The sequence below is a fragment of the Thunnus maccoyii genome, chromosome 15 (assembly GCF_910596095.1).
Source record: "Thunnus maccoyii chromosome 15, fThuMac1.1, whole genome shotgun sequence".
In the NCBI taxonomy this organism is placed as follows: domain Eukaryota; kingdom Metazoa; phylum Chordata; class Actinopteri; order Scombriformes; family Scombridae; genus Thunnus; species Thunnus maccoyii.
Window position 1 is genome coordinate 7,237,783 of NC_056547.1, and position 17,578 is coordinate 7,255,360.

Consider the following 17,578-nt stretch of genomic DNA (forward strand, 5'->3'; position numbering starts at 1 on the left):
TTTTGAATTCTTACTAACTGTAAAACATATTCATTTTTAGTAGGCTAATTGTCTCTTTGCAAGTGCAGAACTCTTTGAATTGCCTCTCCCAAGGTTTTTTTTTTAAATTTCTTCCCCTAATGTGTTAAATGTCTTTTCAAGGAGCTTTTTCTTTGTTTTCTTAGAGAGAGAGCTTAGGCTAGGCTAGGGAACGGTTATGTTATGTGCCTGTAAAGCTCCATTGAGACATTGCATGTGACGTGTGTGAGTACCCCCCCCCCCCCTCCCCAAACACACACACACACACACACACACAGGCACACACACGCACACACATGCACACAGAGAATCTGTAATAACAGGTTTCCACGTCTTGCACTTTTGTTGTTATTTCAAATAAGAAGAGTGCTGACATAGTCACTTGATTCATCGCTTAGTCGTTTGCTAGGAATCAATTTATTATTTTGATAAATGATGAATAGTTTCTGTTCAGTGGAGAAACCATTTGCTGCCACAGCATGTTTCTGATTTTTATCAATAACATCAAGAAGTTTTTTTTGTCTGCTGGTCAGTCAAAAAAAAAAGTCATTTTAAGACATTACTTTAGCTTTTCTTCTTCTGATTCCAACAATTTCCAATGAATCCAGTGATGTAGAAGTTTAGACTAAAGGTTATAGACTCTGATTGGCATGTGGTCCTTCTCCTGTCTGTCCAGTTTTGTGCTTTACTCATCCGATCACGCCCTTACCCACGCGCACACACACGCACACACACATGAACATACACGACACGAGCGGCAGGTGTCAACTGAACACACCCTGAGACTTCAGCGCAGGTATGCAGGTGTGTTTCAACAGTACTTCGCATGTTGAACTGTGCCACACTCGGACTGTATAGCTGTAGCTGAGAGGGCTCAGTATTACGGCTCAAGTCCTCTTGGTGACGCTCTGCTGACATCACTGATATTCCCCACTCAGCTCCTCGCATCAGACACACGGAGCTCCGCCGACTCTCTCTCTCTCTCTCTCCCTCTCTCTCTCACACACACACACTCTCCGTCCACACTTTGTTTCCCTGTAGCTCCGCTCGTCTTGACCAACACGCACCATCACACACACAGAAGCCAGCTGCGGGCTACCTGTGCGCACTGCGGCCGGCCCACACTGGGAGGGGTTTGACTCTTCCAGTCATTAACACGTTCAGAGGAGGACTGAGAGAAACTGTCCAGACTGAAGAGAGGGACAAACACGCAGACACAGAAGGGGGAAAGAAAAGCCGCAACTTGGCTCGTTTCAACCCGGCTCGCGTGAACTGAACTCGGAAGTTTCTCGGCTGATCGGGAGAAGGAATAATTTGGAGCCCGGTTACCCCACATAGCGCTGTTGTGGATATTTACGTCCACCTTGTCTCCTGTTTAGAAGAATGGCGAGAGATTACGCAGCGCGCTGCCCGGTCTCTCCGGTGAGAAACACTTGGCTGGTGGCGGCAGCGATCCTCCTCGCGGCTCAAGGTAAGACTAAACGACTCGAGCTGTGTTTGATAACCTCTGAAGCTTGTTCAGTTCACCGCCCCTCGCGCGCCCTGATCGGGGGACACTTCCAAGCCGCGTCGCTGGCGTCCTGGGAGCGCTGCTTGTTTCACTGTGTCACGTCTCCCCCTCTCTCTCTGGCTGGTGTTCGGTGGACAGTCAGACCTGTTGTAAAAGTTTATTATCGAAGCACTCTTCCAGAACTGTGTTTGGAGTTTCAGTACGCCATGACACGCAAGGTGTGGCTCTCCTGGTTTGTGGTTTTTGTCCTAATTCCTCGCAGCTTCAGACGGCAGGTGACTGCGCAGGGAACCTAATCCTCTCTGAGCCTCTACAAACCCTTCTAACACAGTTGACCTGTAATCTGTGTTTACCTGTTGGAAAAGTGTAACGTAGGGAAATGGGGGGGCGCAATCACAACCGCAGGTCTGATTACTAACCATCAGTATAATGGCAGAAATTGCTCCTCATTCTCCAGTGCAACAGGGTGGTGATGGGGAAACTGTCGTACGTCGCTTATTGTCTGTATATCTTGACAGTTAAGACCATATCCTTGATTTTAAAGTGGAAACACGTTGTCGGCAGGAAATTGTGAATTGCTCGACCCCTACTCTTCAGGTGGCCCTTATCAAAAGCCCTTGATGAATATGCACAGTAATCCTATAATAAAATGCAGGGAAATATGGCAGTACTTATACTCAGTAGGGAATAATAAATCCCTACTGGAGGAGACAATTTAACATCTGTTCTTACAATACACACATACACACACACACACACACACACACATATATATATATATATATATACATACATACACACACACACACAAATACCATAAATGATCAAGGTTATAGAGCAAGACTGATATCTGAATTTTAGAATCAAAAATGATATTGGGCCAAAATCATACCACTCCCCCTCCTTTTTTTGGTAACATTAACATTTTAGATGACTTGTTGACATTTACGTATTGTAGATAAGAATTAAACAAACATTTAAAACTTGAATTAAGCAAAAGAAGGTTCAAAAACAACTTATAACCATTTCTATTTGCATATCTGCCAGTATACGCAGACACAGATAGATCTGTGATAAGCCAATATTGGCTGATGTTATCGTCCTGATGATATTCCAGTCAAGCTTTAAGGTAAAGTTGCTGTCAAATGATGCAATTAAAATGCAAGACTCCGTATGAATATATATGGTAATAGCTTAGGAGATGAAAGCACCTACGTTTATGTCAGTTACTTGCTTTTTTTTTGAGCAACACAGAATGCAAAATGTACCCAAAACCCCGTTGCAGCAGTCTAGGCTAGTAGTTTAGGTGGGGATTGTAATACATCATAAAGTTTAAATGGTGACAGATAAGCACCATTGTGCAGTAAATGACCATAAATGCCATAGATAAGGTTACTGTGAACTCATGATTGAGTGACGCAGACTCTTAAGGGCGATATTGAGGAAATATTACAGAGATGACAAACTAAAAGATATAAATAAACTTGCTAGTGATTACCATAGCAACACTTTACGTCCTTAATAAGAACATTAGAGTGATAGATAGGGAGATAATCATAACCACAAGCTATGATAACATCACTAAAATGCACTGCTGAGTAACGCAGACGTGCTTCAACTCCCAACAGAAACAATTTTCTGAATCCCCCCCCCCCTTTCAACTGGGACCAACTACAAAATTCATAACAGCGAGCAGTCAGGCAACAGTGATCGGCATAAAAATCTATGAGCCTGCTCTGTCAGCATGAATCTGTCAGCCTGTTGTTTTCACCTGAGTGTAACTAGTATCATCTGTCAGAGCTGTCCCCAAAATTGTCACCAAGGAATAAGAAGATGGGTCATTATGGAGCCGGGAGATATGTCGTCGTCTTGTGTGTTGACACGCCTTGGAGACATGCCTGAGAGATCAAAGCAAATGGGAGGGCAAGTTATTTCAAGGCCATGAGCCGCAGAGCCCTCCGTTGCATTTTGCCGTAGCATCTGTTGCATAATACAGTAGGCAACAATGTGAACTGTTATTTTTACTGACTGTACAAGGCGAGGGGAAGATTTAATCTTGATTGGAATTTGCTTTGTAATGACATTCTTTATGTCCATGAATTAACCGAGCAATGTAAGCCAAGAGAACAGGAAAACTCCAGTGTAATAACACAGAAATGAAGAGCACTGTGCCGGAGACCCCGGCGCTGTAAGGCATATAGCACAGGTTGGCGTGAGGATGACAGATACTCAGCTGAGACTCTGCTACATTAGGCCTGTATTGTTGAAAAGCTGTCAGATTGTCATGACAGTATCCCCACAGGTTATGAATTAATTTGAACACGCAGCAACACAACTGTCTTGTCAGAGGAAAAACCTTCCACAGTCACATTTCAGCTACTTAAACGGTGATTTCCTGGCACCGAAGGTAAAATGTGCTTGATCATACAAGATCGTCCTGGCATGTATAACACTTTTCAGGGAATGGTTGAAGGCGTGTGTGTGTGTGTGTGTGTGTGAAGATTGATGAGCTCTGATTTTTTTTTTTTTAATAAATGAGTGTTCATGAACAAAAGAGTCAACTGCAGTGGTGAAACTTTAACCATGATGTATAAACAACCAAGCTAATATCAATGTGCAGCTATGATAATAAGTCACTTCAAGTGCTCGTCTCTAGGGATGCACCAACTCCACTATTTTAGTCTTGATACTGATACTGATACCTGGGCTTTGGGCATCGGCAAATACCGAGTATCAATCCGATACCAACGATTAATTAATAAGCTGTATGCCTCACTGTGTGCAAGAGGAAGAGGATCATTCTTTTATGTGTAAGGCAACATCAGGCGTGACTTAAACATTACTTCTCTAACTTTGTAAAACAAAACGGAACAAATAAATACATAGATATAAATTTCCTGAAATGTTATTTATGATTAAAATAAGAAGCAACCAGCAATTTGGTAAAAGATATTCATAATTAACAGGAATTACAATTCAAGGGTGAACCTTTTTAAATGCAGCTACAAATTGGTCAGGAAATTAAAATTCCAGTATAAAAACAATACAGCTGCAGCAAATGAGAACAAAATGTAAATATCAAACCACAATTAAGTCACAAACTAGTGCAGATTCACACAATTAGTACACACAAGCAACTTTGTAAAAACAAAACATCCAAAAGAAACAGGAATCCAAATTCTTTTTAAACGTAATTAAGTTGGTTGTGTTATATTTTGCAGTGCCACCGCCAACCCTTGACACATTAGCTTTGCAGATATTGCAAGTAGCCGTGAACTCATTTGCGTAGCAAGCGTGAAATACCTGCAAACAGCGGACACTTTGTTGTTAGCTCCTTCCTTCTTATGACGTAGTGCGCACACGTAGACGTAAACATAGAATTGAATTAAACCCAATTATACCCAATCCAGCTATTTGAGTCGGTATCGGACCGATATCTGATATCAGTTTCGGACTGGTGCATCCGAGGCCCGACCCTGTGCTGAAATGTCAGTGATGATGAGCTCCTCTTGACGGCTTGGTGGAGACGAAGGGCTGATTAGCTTATCACTTGGAGAGCAGGTGGCCAATGATTATCATCCTGAGAGCAGCGCAGCCTGATTATCGAGAGCTTTTATTAATGACTCATTTTCTGCCCTTGCATTACGCCATATTGCTGTTTTGTTGTTTGCATATTTGTGTAGCCAGTTCAGCGGCTCTGGTATAGATTAGTGTTTGGTTTCTTCCCATTTAGGAAACCACTTGAGAAGGCTGTGATGATGAAGAAGCCTTGGAAGCAATAATTAACCTGAGTTAGTACCTTTTTAAACCCCAAATAACTAACTGCTTTAGCCTTCCATGAGGGGGGAAGCAGGCACATTTTATATTAATAAAATATACACTGGTGTAGTATCTGCTTAATTTAAAATATCAGTTTTACTGTTGTAATTATGAAGCATAAATAACTTTTAAACTAGCATAGAATTCAACACATTCATCCGTGAGCTGCCCGGTAAAGCCAGTTGTGTGCTTTTTGGCCTTTGGGCTGGAGCACAATTATTTTAATTTTTCTCTGTGCAGAATGTTTTAGTTGATTAATTATTGGAACAAGCCTAGAGGCTGAAAATCGACCATTATTTCAAAAGCAAAGGGCAGTTTAAATAAAAATGCCAGTCATTTTCTCAGTTTAACTAACGGATTTTTTTCATTTTGCATAAATCCTATTTCAACCCCCACACAGTCTACCTGAACCCCGAGGTTGGAAATGATTTGGAGCCTCCGCCACCTTTAAAAACCAGTCTGTGGCACAGATGTTCCAGCCCCCATTGTGGCTGATGGCAGATAGACTAAATGTCAAGGAGTGTGTCTCTGGAGAAGTGATCTTTGTGTGTGTGTGTGTGTGTGTGTGGAGAGGGTTGCAGGAGGAGTGGTTGTCATTGTTGCCTTGAGAGTTGATCATAGGTATCATCATTGAATTGAAATGTCAATGACAGTGTGAAGCAGCTGGATGCTTGCAAGAATCTATTTGTATGGGCTTAATGATATGTTTTAGTGTATATAGCGTCTTTTTTTTGAAGGCTTGTTTATAAGAAACTTTGCAAACTGCTTTTAAATTGCACTTTCTCGAAAGGTTTGAGTGTTTTAGAGGGGACATATGCATATTTCTGGGGCTTTACTGGTATATCTTTGCATGATTTACAGTTCAAAAACTCTTATTTATCATATACCGGTCCTTTATGCAGACCCTCGGTGTGAAACAGGTTGTTTTAGCACCTGTCTCTTTAAGACACTCCTCCAGATGATAAAGTAGTAGGATTTCTTTTTCTCATTCTTTGCTCAAAATGTCAACTCCTCAAGTACATCTATACAGGTTTGAGCGGAAATCCAATCCGGAATATATAAGCGAACAACATAAATAACCCATGAAGTTAACCTTTGCATCAAAGACTGCAGCCATACGTGGGCATGCACATACGATCTGATGTCAGTTCAATGGGAAAGTAGAAGCATTCAGAACAGGCTGACGTCCTGGCTTTTGTCTTTCATGTAGGGTTTTTACATATGTTTTGGAACTTTGACTATGTTTAACATAGACATCCGACATTATAACAGTAATGAAATGACAGAAAATCACAAAAAAAACATGATATGACCCCTCTTGAAGACACAAAATATCTTGGAAACATAGTACTATAATCACAACAAAAAATGCAATAAAATATGAAAAAGCAAGGGTCCAAGTCATCCAAGCTGAATATAATGATGTTTATTCAATGGCATCATGAAATAATGATTTCGCCTCTTAATCCAAGAGCCACCACATTTAAAAAAAAAAACAAAAAAAAACCAAGCTGCTGTGTGAACCAAAAATAAGCTGTTTTGGGTTCTGAACGGCAGTTAAAGGCGCTTTGGCCCCAGACTCAAATGTCAATGACTCTTCCTGGTGAGACATGGGGTGATAATCATCCCCTCGAGAACAGGCCCGCTGATGCTTATTGAGAGCTTATTAATGACTCACACCAACACAAACTGCATAGTAATGCTTGGCTACTGCTAGTGTCGGAGCCAATCTGTTTTTCATTGTTTGGGTTGTCGTGTGTCTCTCTCTCAAGAGCGGCGATTTTTGGTGACTCTCACCCAGAAAAGCCCGCTATCAAGCCCTGCTGCTGCTGAGAGAATAGCTTTTCCTCTTAATTACAGCCTTTTCTCCGATTAATTGACCAACTCGCTCATGTTGTTGCATCACATTGTGCACTGTGATTTGTTTGCCTGCATTAAATTTAAGTTTGTCTTTTTTTTTTATTTTCGCCCGTGGGGTTTTTTTTATTGATCATGGAATAAAATGTTAATGACTTCCCACAATTCTTTGAGGGCCGATGAGCGATGGACTGCTAACTTTTATATTGCAGGGTCTTGCATAATGCTGTTTGCTTGTTTCTTTATAATCAAAATAGATTCTTGATGCTCTTATTTCTAAAATCTCCACTTCAGCCCTTGCGGCCAGAGGTAGAGGTTGGGTTGGTAGGGCAGTTTCAGAGATTTTGAACTGGTTGTCATGGATACAGCTTTTGTGGATGAGACAATTTCACATCCCTTTGTTGTGCAACCATGTGCGGTGTGTGTATTTCTTTGTGTGGACCTTTTTTTTTTTTTTTTTTTAAAGAAGCTAGCTTTAATTAGGGGGAAGAGGTTGGACTCCGGGTTGCTGTAATAAGCTCCATCAGTCCGGCTTGCTGAGTGTCCAGGAAGCAGGTTTTAATTCATCACTCTGTCTGCCAAGAGCCAGCAAGCATGTGTCTGCACTTGGTCAGCGTTTTTTTTTCTTTCATTCCACTCCTAAAGAAATGGGTTACTAAGCAAATTCCAGATCACATTTCTAGGAATAAACCGTATCATGGATAACACCTTGGCATTCCTTAGTGATTCTTTAGCAAACAGGTGTCAGTGGGAAGAGGGATTACTGAGAGTAGCAACAGGAACGGGGCCATGAATCACAATGAAGCTGATCCAAGGATGGTCAGAGGAAGGTTTTTTTTTAACTTTCAGCTTTCAGGGTCCATTCAGCTTTCACTGTGTCATGAATGGCTTTGCAGATCGCTCTTAAATTCACGCCTGAGCACTCTATCTCAAACATACAAACACTGTCAATGTGGCCACCCTCCCTGGTTTGACTTTTACCACCATGCAGAGTAAAGAAAACTTCCCGCCAGCCTTTCATGCCCGGCTCCATTTCTCATTTTCCCTCATTCTTTTATTCACCTCTTTTCTTTCTTGCTCAGTCTTATTCTTCCGCACTCTCTTTCGCTGTCATTCTTTTGCTCACGACCCTATTTTCAGCCGCCCTGGCTGGCTGCCGTTTTGTGGCGGCTCCCAAGTGGGGGCCCTTTTGTTGAAACAGCTTTTGGTGGAATTAAAAAGGGTGCCAGTACATCCCCCCCTCCTCCCCTGTGTCCCTCCCTTCTCCCTCCTCTCTCCGTCCACTCTGCTGCTCTGAGTTCATCTAGGCCTCATTGTTTAGAAAAGAGAGGGGGGGGGGGGGGGGGGGGGGGAATTCAAAAGTGTGAAAATGTTTAGACAACCAACCCTGCCATGTCTCCTAGTCTGTCCTGAGCTCACCCGTCCCACAGACCACGGCCACTGGCTCCAGAATGGGGGGAGGCATGAGACTTTTTGTCCCCCTTCTTTCAGGTGTTATGGTAATAAAGTGGTAGCCATGGGTATTACGGTCATAGCCATGATGTCTAAGCCTACTCTAACATGTTGGACCTTTTAAATCCAATCAAAATCAACCATTGTGTAATTCAAATGAAATCAAAGTGATCTGACATCCAATAAAATCTGATTGTGACATGTGTGTGTTTGTTTGCCTAACTGCACGTCCCAACTGCTGTCTTTGCTGGCTTACTGTACGTTACGTAGGTACCAGGCTAGGCTAGCTAGCTAACAAAGTGAATGAACCATCAGCTAAGCCTACAGTGTCCTTGGTTGATAGGTTATTCTCAGAGTGAAACACATAAGGGTCTGTATCAACAGGAGCCAGGATGTTCCCTTGAGTCAAACATGTTTAGTCACTCATTGGCAGCCCACTGTGCTAAAAAAAGCTGCTACCATTTTGATCTGTACGTACCCTGATGAGAAGAGGGAATGCATTTCTTACCATATTTTAGTTGCACAAAAACGGTCGGCTAGGCTGAGATTGAAAGGAAGTCGATGTGAAAAAGGTCACTAGCTTATACGTCAACCAAAGCCGGATGTCTCCCCACTCATTCCTGTGCCACTGACCATAGCCAGTGGTGTCCATCCTCCCCTCCTAAACATTATACACACTAAAAACATTAGTTACCTTACTCCGAGCGGTGGAGACATGAGGTTGGCATCAGAGGAGCGGAGGCTGCGGGAAGGAATGTGGTGGCGGAGCAGCAGGTCGGTGAGGTAGGAAAATGAAAATTGCTTTTACTGTCTTGTGTGTGGGAGTGCAGGGATAGGTCAGGCTGTGATGTGACTTGGTGACATTTCCCGTCGTACCCATGTGGGCAATTAATAACCGCAGTAACATTGTTTGCTTCGCTTGTATCATTATGGAGCCTTTAGGCAGGGTTTTTATTCCTACAGAGAGAATTGAAGTTGACAGCCTTGCTCAAATTATGTGCTGCATTTACTGAAACCTGACCATGCTTGGCAGAAATTCTTTTAAAAAAGTGTGAAATGCATCAATGCTAACTATAGCAGGTTCCCAAAGACATGAGAGCAGGATGCAAGGTACTGCCAATAAAAAAGTGTCATTGGCATTGCTAATAAGATGCAGACCCTAAGTGCCAATTTTCATTTAAGGCTCTTATGGCTACTTGATTTATATACTGTTAACAATACAGCCAGGTCCATTTAGGACTACTTCATCCATCCGATTGCAACAGATTCTTTTTGAGTTCATATTTTTGTTGACAAAAATGGAGAAAATATTCAGTTTAATACAATCCAGTACCACATCATAATCAGGTACATCCTCCAGAATGGCAATTAACACTTTCTGGCACAGTCTCAACCTGAGCAAGTAGCATTTAATGCAGTGCTGTTGTATTGGATTGCATTAGACTGTAGAGGTGTTGATTTTTTTTTTTTCCTGTATTTGAAAAAAACATTTTGAAGTACCATTCTGTCAAAAGGATGTCGTTTTTTTTGTTGAATTTGTGTAACAGATGAGATGAAAGCGTCATAAGAGTCATTGTCGGTGCTTTGTGTAGGCAGAGTACTCAGATGGGGCCACTTCACGCATCTACACAAACATGTTTACATGTGTTTTTCCCATTTAGCGAAATAAACCAAGGTTCAGTAGGTTTGAGGCAGCAGATTTACCTCAGTTTGAGCCTGGAAAATCCCTGCACAAGTTTATATGTATGCTATTGGCCCCACACACACACACACACACACACACAAACGTCAGGTAGGAGACACTGTACGTTTTTAAACCCACTGCTAAGTATCATCAACTGCCATCGTTTCGGTGGCTTTTTGTCAGTTTGAATTGGTCATATCCTGTTCTGTTCTGGGTGATTGGTTGAATAGTGAAGGCTTTTTCATTCCTGGGGATGTACAAGTCACTGAAGGCCAATAAGATAAAAAAGTCAATTTCCTGCCCTGGTTCAAGTGCTAACACTAGAAAGGCCAGGCCATTGTCAATTGTTTTCAAATGTGCCTGGGACTATTCCCAGAACCCCTTTCTTTACAAACCTTTCGTAACAGATATTAATAATCATGCCAGGAAATAAGTTATTTATAGTATAACTTCTATAACCCCCTCTTGTTCTGACAGCTTTTTGGCCTTCATCTTTGACTCCCAAGAACTATTACGCTTTCTGATATTCTGCTGCAAAATGCGAACCTGCTCTACATTATGTGAAATTCAAAACACTCAATGAAACAAAGCATGGAAAGTGGAGAATCTTAATGTTTTTTTTTTTTTGGAATGAATGAAGAAACTCAACACCTCACTGTAGTAATGCAAATGAAATTGGGAAAGAATAGAGAGAGAGCATTGATTTATCTCTGCTTCCCCCGTCCATAAATAACCGCCCTGCTCTGTGTAGCCTGGAGACTGTTAGCAACAAGTTGTGGAGGTCAGCATATAGCCGGCTCACAGAGAGGGAGTTAAAACGAAACAGGCCTAAAGATTAGGATTTGTGTACAGCTAACAGTCTGGCTCTTCTCTCACCTCCGTTAGCGTCCTTGGCTGCTTCAATATCACCGAAATTGACAGCATCGCCTCTCCGTGCACGTGTGTGTGTGTCGATGGCAAGCGTCTTGATCGACTGCGTTTGCTTTGACAGTGTTGTTTCTCATTTGCATAACGCAAGCTAACATCTCTCCCCCCCCTCACCCTGTTCACAAGTGACTACTGTTCACACAGCAGCACATTTCTATGCAAGTCACATGCACATTAAAAGAGAATACCGGTGTCATTTAGAGTTACAGCCCATTTACTACCGCCTCCGTCTAGTGTACGTTTCCCCCCAATCATTCAGGAATGCATGCCATATGTAATTAGATCATTTTTTGTCATTTTCAATATACAAGCTGTGGTTATTTCAAACCTGTCTTGAAATGAACGGCTGTCCTGGCAAACAAAGCAGCCAAATGTAAAAAAAGACATGGATGTCACAATCAAGTTTGTCAGGCCGCGTGTTTTTCAGGGATTATTTCCTGTCGTGACTGACAGAAAAGAGATTTGTAAAAAAAGAACCAAAAAAAAAAATTGTCCACTATTATAGTAACAATGGTTCCTGTCGGCCTTCATTTAAAGGAACTGAAAGTTCAGTGAGAAGTCACTGAATGAGTGCACTGATATGAAAACTATCCATTCTGAGAGATTTAAACAATTCACAAATAAAACAGACAAACTTTGACACAGGAAGCTATTAAATAGCTTTTGAAAATGGAGAAGAATGAATGGAAGCAAATACAGGATTGTGTTTGCAGGCACCAACGTAGACAGGAAATAGAAAAGAACAACACAGGCCTATGGCACAAACCGAACTTCTTGATGTTTTAGCCCTGATTTTCTAAAAAAAAGTCTCTTAATCTTTCCACACTGTATTTCTGAATTTAGACAACATTTTTTTAATAAGAGGATATATAATATATAGAGGTGTAACGGTACATATATTCATCCCAAACCAGTGCATGCAGCACGAAGAATACGCTCTGTAACCCTAACAATATATAGAGTTGTACCTCAGATGTTTTGGCGGCGCACCACTCAACTGTAGCATCGAGAGGGATCTACACTACCTCTGACTGATATATTATTATATATGACATCATTAGATCATTAATACTGGAGCATAAGTGTGTAAGTAGCATGTTACTGTTGTAGCTGCTGGTGGTGGAGCTAGTATTGAGCTACTTTATATACAGTTAGACTGTAAATCAGCATAAAACAGCTGTCAGCAGGTGTCCTGACTCCTTGCTATAAACAGAAAGCTTGTTTTCCTTTTCCACTGCAGGACAACTCAACAGTTTCAGTAACAGTTTCCAGTTCGGCATAACTGAACAGTTTCAGTAACAGCCTCCACTGTTATACAACTGAACAGTTTCAGTAACAGTTTTGGGCAGTGAGTTATTGTTGAATGTTCACATTTTTCAAAGTAAAAGACTAAAATATTATTTTCTACCTTTCTTTTTGTTCTTGATGTACTGAAATTGTACCAAACCATGACCCCAAAACCGAGGTTCATACCGAACCATGAATTTTGTGTACCGTTACACCCCTAATAATATGCATTTACAGAAATATATTCTCTAATATAAAGAAAAACAATTTTATCTTTTAAAAATTAAGCTTAGACGTTTTGTGCGCATACCTCTAATGGTAACTAGCCTTACAGGGGACGTACTATGTCTGTTGTTTATATACCATTATGATGCTTGGTGTCCATGTCAAACGTGGTCAAAGTTCCAAAACTTGAAGTGAATGTATAAAAAAATGATGCCTGCAAGACAAAAGCCAGGGTTTCAGCCAGGCTGTTTGCTTTGTCCACTCTCATATTTCAGAGCAGATTTGGGCTTGAACATGTACTGACGTATTTGAGAAGTTTATATTTTGAGTAAAGAACAAGAAGAAGAATTCTACAGCTATTGTTTGTTTAGTTGTTTGTTTGTTTGTTCACATTGGGGGGAGGGTGGGGGGGTGGTCTTAAATAGACAGAAGCTAAAACCGCCTTTTTCAGACAGAGGCTGAACTATGGGGCTGCGTAAATTTGATGATTTCTTCAGAAGCGTCACCACCTGTTCTTCCACCTACTGGACAGTAGCTGATGTACACCAGGCTGGTTGTACATTACCGGACTTGGACATGAATGTAAAAATGTAAGTTGCCCTGGAATAAAGCGGTGTTATGTTGCTTAGACCAGGGTTATGCCAGGCTACTCAAACCCAAGATGTCCCCAAGTGTCTACAACCTCACATGGAAATACTCTAGTCGTCAAGTGACTCATTCTGTCTTCATTTACTCATAGTTTAACCACAAAGTCAGCACACATCCGAACCGTACACAGACACAGATGTACAGACAGGTTGCCCAACCCCCCCATCCCTCACCTCATCCCGCCGACCGCCGCTAAACCTGATTAATTGCTTTCGTATCCCTCGCTAATTCAGCTGTTGATTTAGTGATTCACCGCGACATCTGCAGCACAATGCTTTTGTCTTTTATCTCTTTCTTCTCTATCTCGACACCGCACCGCAACCACCGCTCCTCACCCCCCGAAAACACCCCCTTCTCTTTAACTCCTGACTCTCCCGTCTCTAATCTAAAGCGAGGGGTCACCTCTTTACTCATGCGACGCGTGGAGTGGATTTTCTCTCGTGAATCCGAAATTGAGTTTTTCAGACACAAAAGGTTGATGTTCTTTTTGACATTAAACTATTCATTATGCCAGACAGATGCAGACACCTGGTCTTTTGGCAAACGGCGACGGACGTTTTCATTTGCATGATAGAAATACATAATTCTTTCTAAACGCAGGATTTTCTATTTTCTTCCTTTTTAATAGTATATCATTGTCAAATGACTTGAGATATTGCCTGGTGCTTTTCTATAGGCCCTGTGGGCTTTCTTCTCACTGCTCCGCTCATTTCATTATTTCTCCTCCCTGCTGCTTTTGATGCGAACACTTACCTGTCAGTCATCCAGAAGTATCTTTGGCTTGGTTTCCCTTTTTTTTTATATACAAGAGAATTGAGTCCAAGTCCTCCTCAGTCAGACCCAGTGAATGTGCGAAACAGATTAGCGAGGCTTCTGCTTGTAAATATCTACAGCTGAACATCTGTCATCCTTGTAACTGCTGTGTGTCATTGTCTGCACCGTGTGGTTCAGGGTAAATGTGTGGTCAGATTTCCCAAAACAAAAGACCTGTATTTATTGTGTTTTGTGTATGGTGATTAAAATGATTCACATTTCTTGGAATGAGCCTCAGTAGTGTAATTATGATTAATTTCTGAATAACAAGGAGGTCCAGCTTGCAGCATTTTACTGGAAAAAAAGTAGTACTGATCAGCATTCAGTTGGACAGAGTGTGTGTGTGTGTGTGTGTGTGTGTGTGTGTGTGTGTGTGTGTGTAGATCTGTTTCTGTCTGTCACAGTGACTCATATCCTCCCCCATCACACAGTCCATCGTGGCTTTGTCACTAACAGAGGGAGCTTGTCAGTGCACATGCACACACACACCGAACCATCTCTGTGACATCTATTCCCTTTAAGTCTCCTCTCCTCTCCTCTTCTCCTCTTCCTCTCTTCCTCTCCTCCTCTCCTCTCCTCCTCTTCACACACTGAAATATTGGAAATGGATCAAAGCCAAATGGCACAGGGATTAAACAGCTCACATGTCAAAACCCCAAGGAATCATTAATGACACAAAGTTCTCTTCAGTGGCTCAAAAATTCATTTACAGATGATAACCATCATACCACCATAAATCCTGAAGAGAAAATGTTTGAAAAGATGATATTTTACAGGCTTTTCCAGTTTTAAAATGACAAGGAACGGCGTGGTTTCACTACCTCAGCGTTTCCTCCAACCTGATCGAGGACTTAATCACATTCACCGGTGCGGAAACCCTACTTCACTTTGTCAAGTCGTTATTATAGAAAAAGAACACTAACGAACTAAAGGGCTTAAACTGAAGAACAGAATCCAAAAGCAATCCTATGGTTGACAAATAATATTAAATTAGCTTGGAAACAATGAAGGAAAGTTTAGCCGGCTAACAAAGGGAGTAACTATGCTGTTATGAGCTCGTCAATTATGGCAATAATCTGCTAATCTGCTTGCCACATTGAAATTGGAATATCCATCCATCCATCCCATTTTTTAAACCGCTTATCCTGTTCAGGGCTGCGGGGGGGCTGGAGCCTATCCTAGCAAAGCACCGAGCTGCGAGAGGCAGCGCACAACCTAAAAAAGGTCCCCGGGGTGCATGCTGTGTCTATCAAAGGGCTTGAAATTGGAATATAAAGTTTAAAAATGAAAAAAGCAGCAGTATTTCCAAATTGCCGGCATTCAACGGTTTACCTTTTGTACTTTTTCGGTGCTATATAAAACTCAAAACAGAGGTTAAACATGTGCCCAACTATATGTTGATTAAAGGTTTACATTGTGTTTGTCACCAAAACCAATAGTGTGTAATTTCCTTCCTCATAAAACATTAACAAAGCCAGTCTAATGTTTTACATAGTGCAGTGTTTACCTCCATGTTTGCCGTCTTCTTCGCTGGCTTTCTAGTTGCCTCGTTATGTTTCTTTGCAGGTTATCTCCACCGCCTGGCAGTCAGTGGCGGCGGGATGTTAATCATGTCGTCTGTGTGTGTGGATGCACAGTATAAACCAAACAGGGACCCACTTAAAAAAACATTTCTCCTCGCGCTACCAGCAGTCCTCAGGGTACCTTTTTTTTTAAACAAGGGACGGCTAAATCCACAGCATTTGCATCAGTGTGCTCTTAACTTCCTCATCTTGAGTTTACATATCATTTGTCTACCAAATAATTGAATTTAAAAGTGTGAATTTTACTCAAACAGAGAAGCATTTCAATAAAATAGTGAAGAGGCTGAACTTGTGACCCTCTGACCAATCATGAGTTTTGTTTTGGGCTGTTTGCTAACTTTACTTAGTTTGCTAATTAATACAAGTTTGTACTGCAGGAATTTGAATAGTTAAAATGTAATGTTATGTAAAGTGTGTATTACCGCTGCATGTCATTTGGCCCCAAAGTCCACAGCTAAGAAAGTGAATTACACTGAGCCAGCAGCTTGCCCCCCCCCCTCCCCCTCCCTCCCTCCCTCCCTCCCTCCGTGTTTGTGCTTACCTCAAAAAAACCTCCATTAACTAAGGAGTTAGGATTGGAAAATAGAAAATCACTTGTGCACCCGGTCCTCTGACCTATCCGCCCCACCCCGCCCCCCCATCCTAGAGTCTATTTCCAGGCGTTAGGTTTTTCGAAATGTGAGGATGATTTCTTAATCCTCCAGGGATGCATGTGAGGATGGAAGCTGGAAATGCTTCGACTGTTCTCGTTTCACACCACGTGAGCGTCTTGACGGGTGGCAGCCTGGACGCCCGGTTAGCTGGTTGGATGGAGAGAAAAGGGTGCTAATGAGATGTGCGCCGTATACTTTCATGTGTGTCTCTCTCCTCATCCCAGCATGCTGTTTCTCTTGACTCTGTGGGTGTTTAAGCTATAAGCATCTAGGTTTCTGACTGCTAATGTACAAAGTGACCGCGTCTGAACTGAAAAGTTAAAGAGGTTTTGGAATCGAATCAGGCGTTTTTTTGGGAATGAAAGGCGGTGTGAAGGGGAGCGTGTTAATGAGCTGGTTCGTCCACGCAGTCGTCAACACAGTCACTAAACTCTGGCCAAAGGGACGGAGGATGGAACGAGGGAAAGGAAGAGAAAAATGATGCTTAAATAAACAAAATCAACAAACAGCGGAATTGATTGATGACACCAGTAGTCTAATGAATCTCCAGATGTCTCTCCAAATGTCTTCTTTCACACCGTTTCAAACAAGAACGCCATCATCTCATTTTACCTTTCATGCTGTTTTAAGGTTCATGTGAAGTTCATACTGTATACAGTACATACATAATGTCTTACAACATATCAAAATGAACAACACTGGTGTTTGATATCATATGAGACACATCACCAGACAGTTGAACCTCATTGAAGTCGATGTGTGCAAATATTCTTAGTGGACTGAGGCCCAATCAAGTAATGACTTTAAAGGAACATACTGGTGGTTTTGTATGTTTTATGGACTTTTTAAAGTTTTTTTTAATCGATTTTCTATCTTCCAGAGAGCCGTTAATTTCTTTTAATTTTGGCACAGTATAAAAAAATCAATGTGCAGAAGCTTGAAACTGGCCAGAGATAACTGTGGCACCACATTCAACATTATTTTTGTACCAGTCACCCGCTTGGAAGTTATTTTCCTTGTTTCTGAGATTTGAGATTTCGCTGCAACTTTTCTATCGCAGGACGCTAAAAAAACATCTAAACTATCATTTTCACAGCATCTT

General features: G+C 41.6%; 1 protein-coding gene across 3 annotated transcripts in view; it reads left to right on the top strand.

Moving 5' to 3' along the window:
* The first annotated feature begins 732 nt into the window (after positions 1 to 732).
* Positions 733 to 17,578, top strand: part of pvrl2l (PVR cell adhesion molecule related 2 like) — a 300,657-nt gene continuing 283,811 nt past the window's right edge. For 2 of the 3 annotated variants that reach the window (XM_042434648.1, XM_042434649.1), the window contains exon 1: positions 735 to 1,489. In XM_042434648.1, coding sequence (XP_042290582.1) covers positions 1,402 to 1,489 — 88 coding nt within the window. In that variant the 5' untranslated portion in view covers positions 735 to 1,401. Of the gene's footprint in view, positions 1,490 to 17,578 lie in introns of all 3 variants that reach the window. The other variant, XM_042434647.1, reaches the window with a different exon arrangement.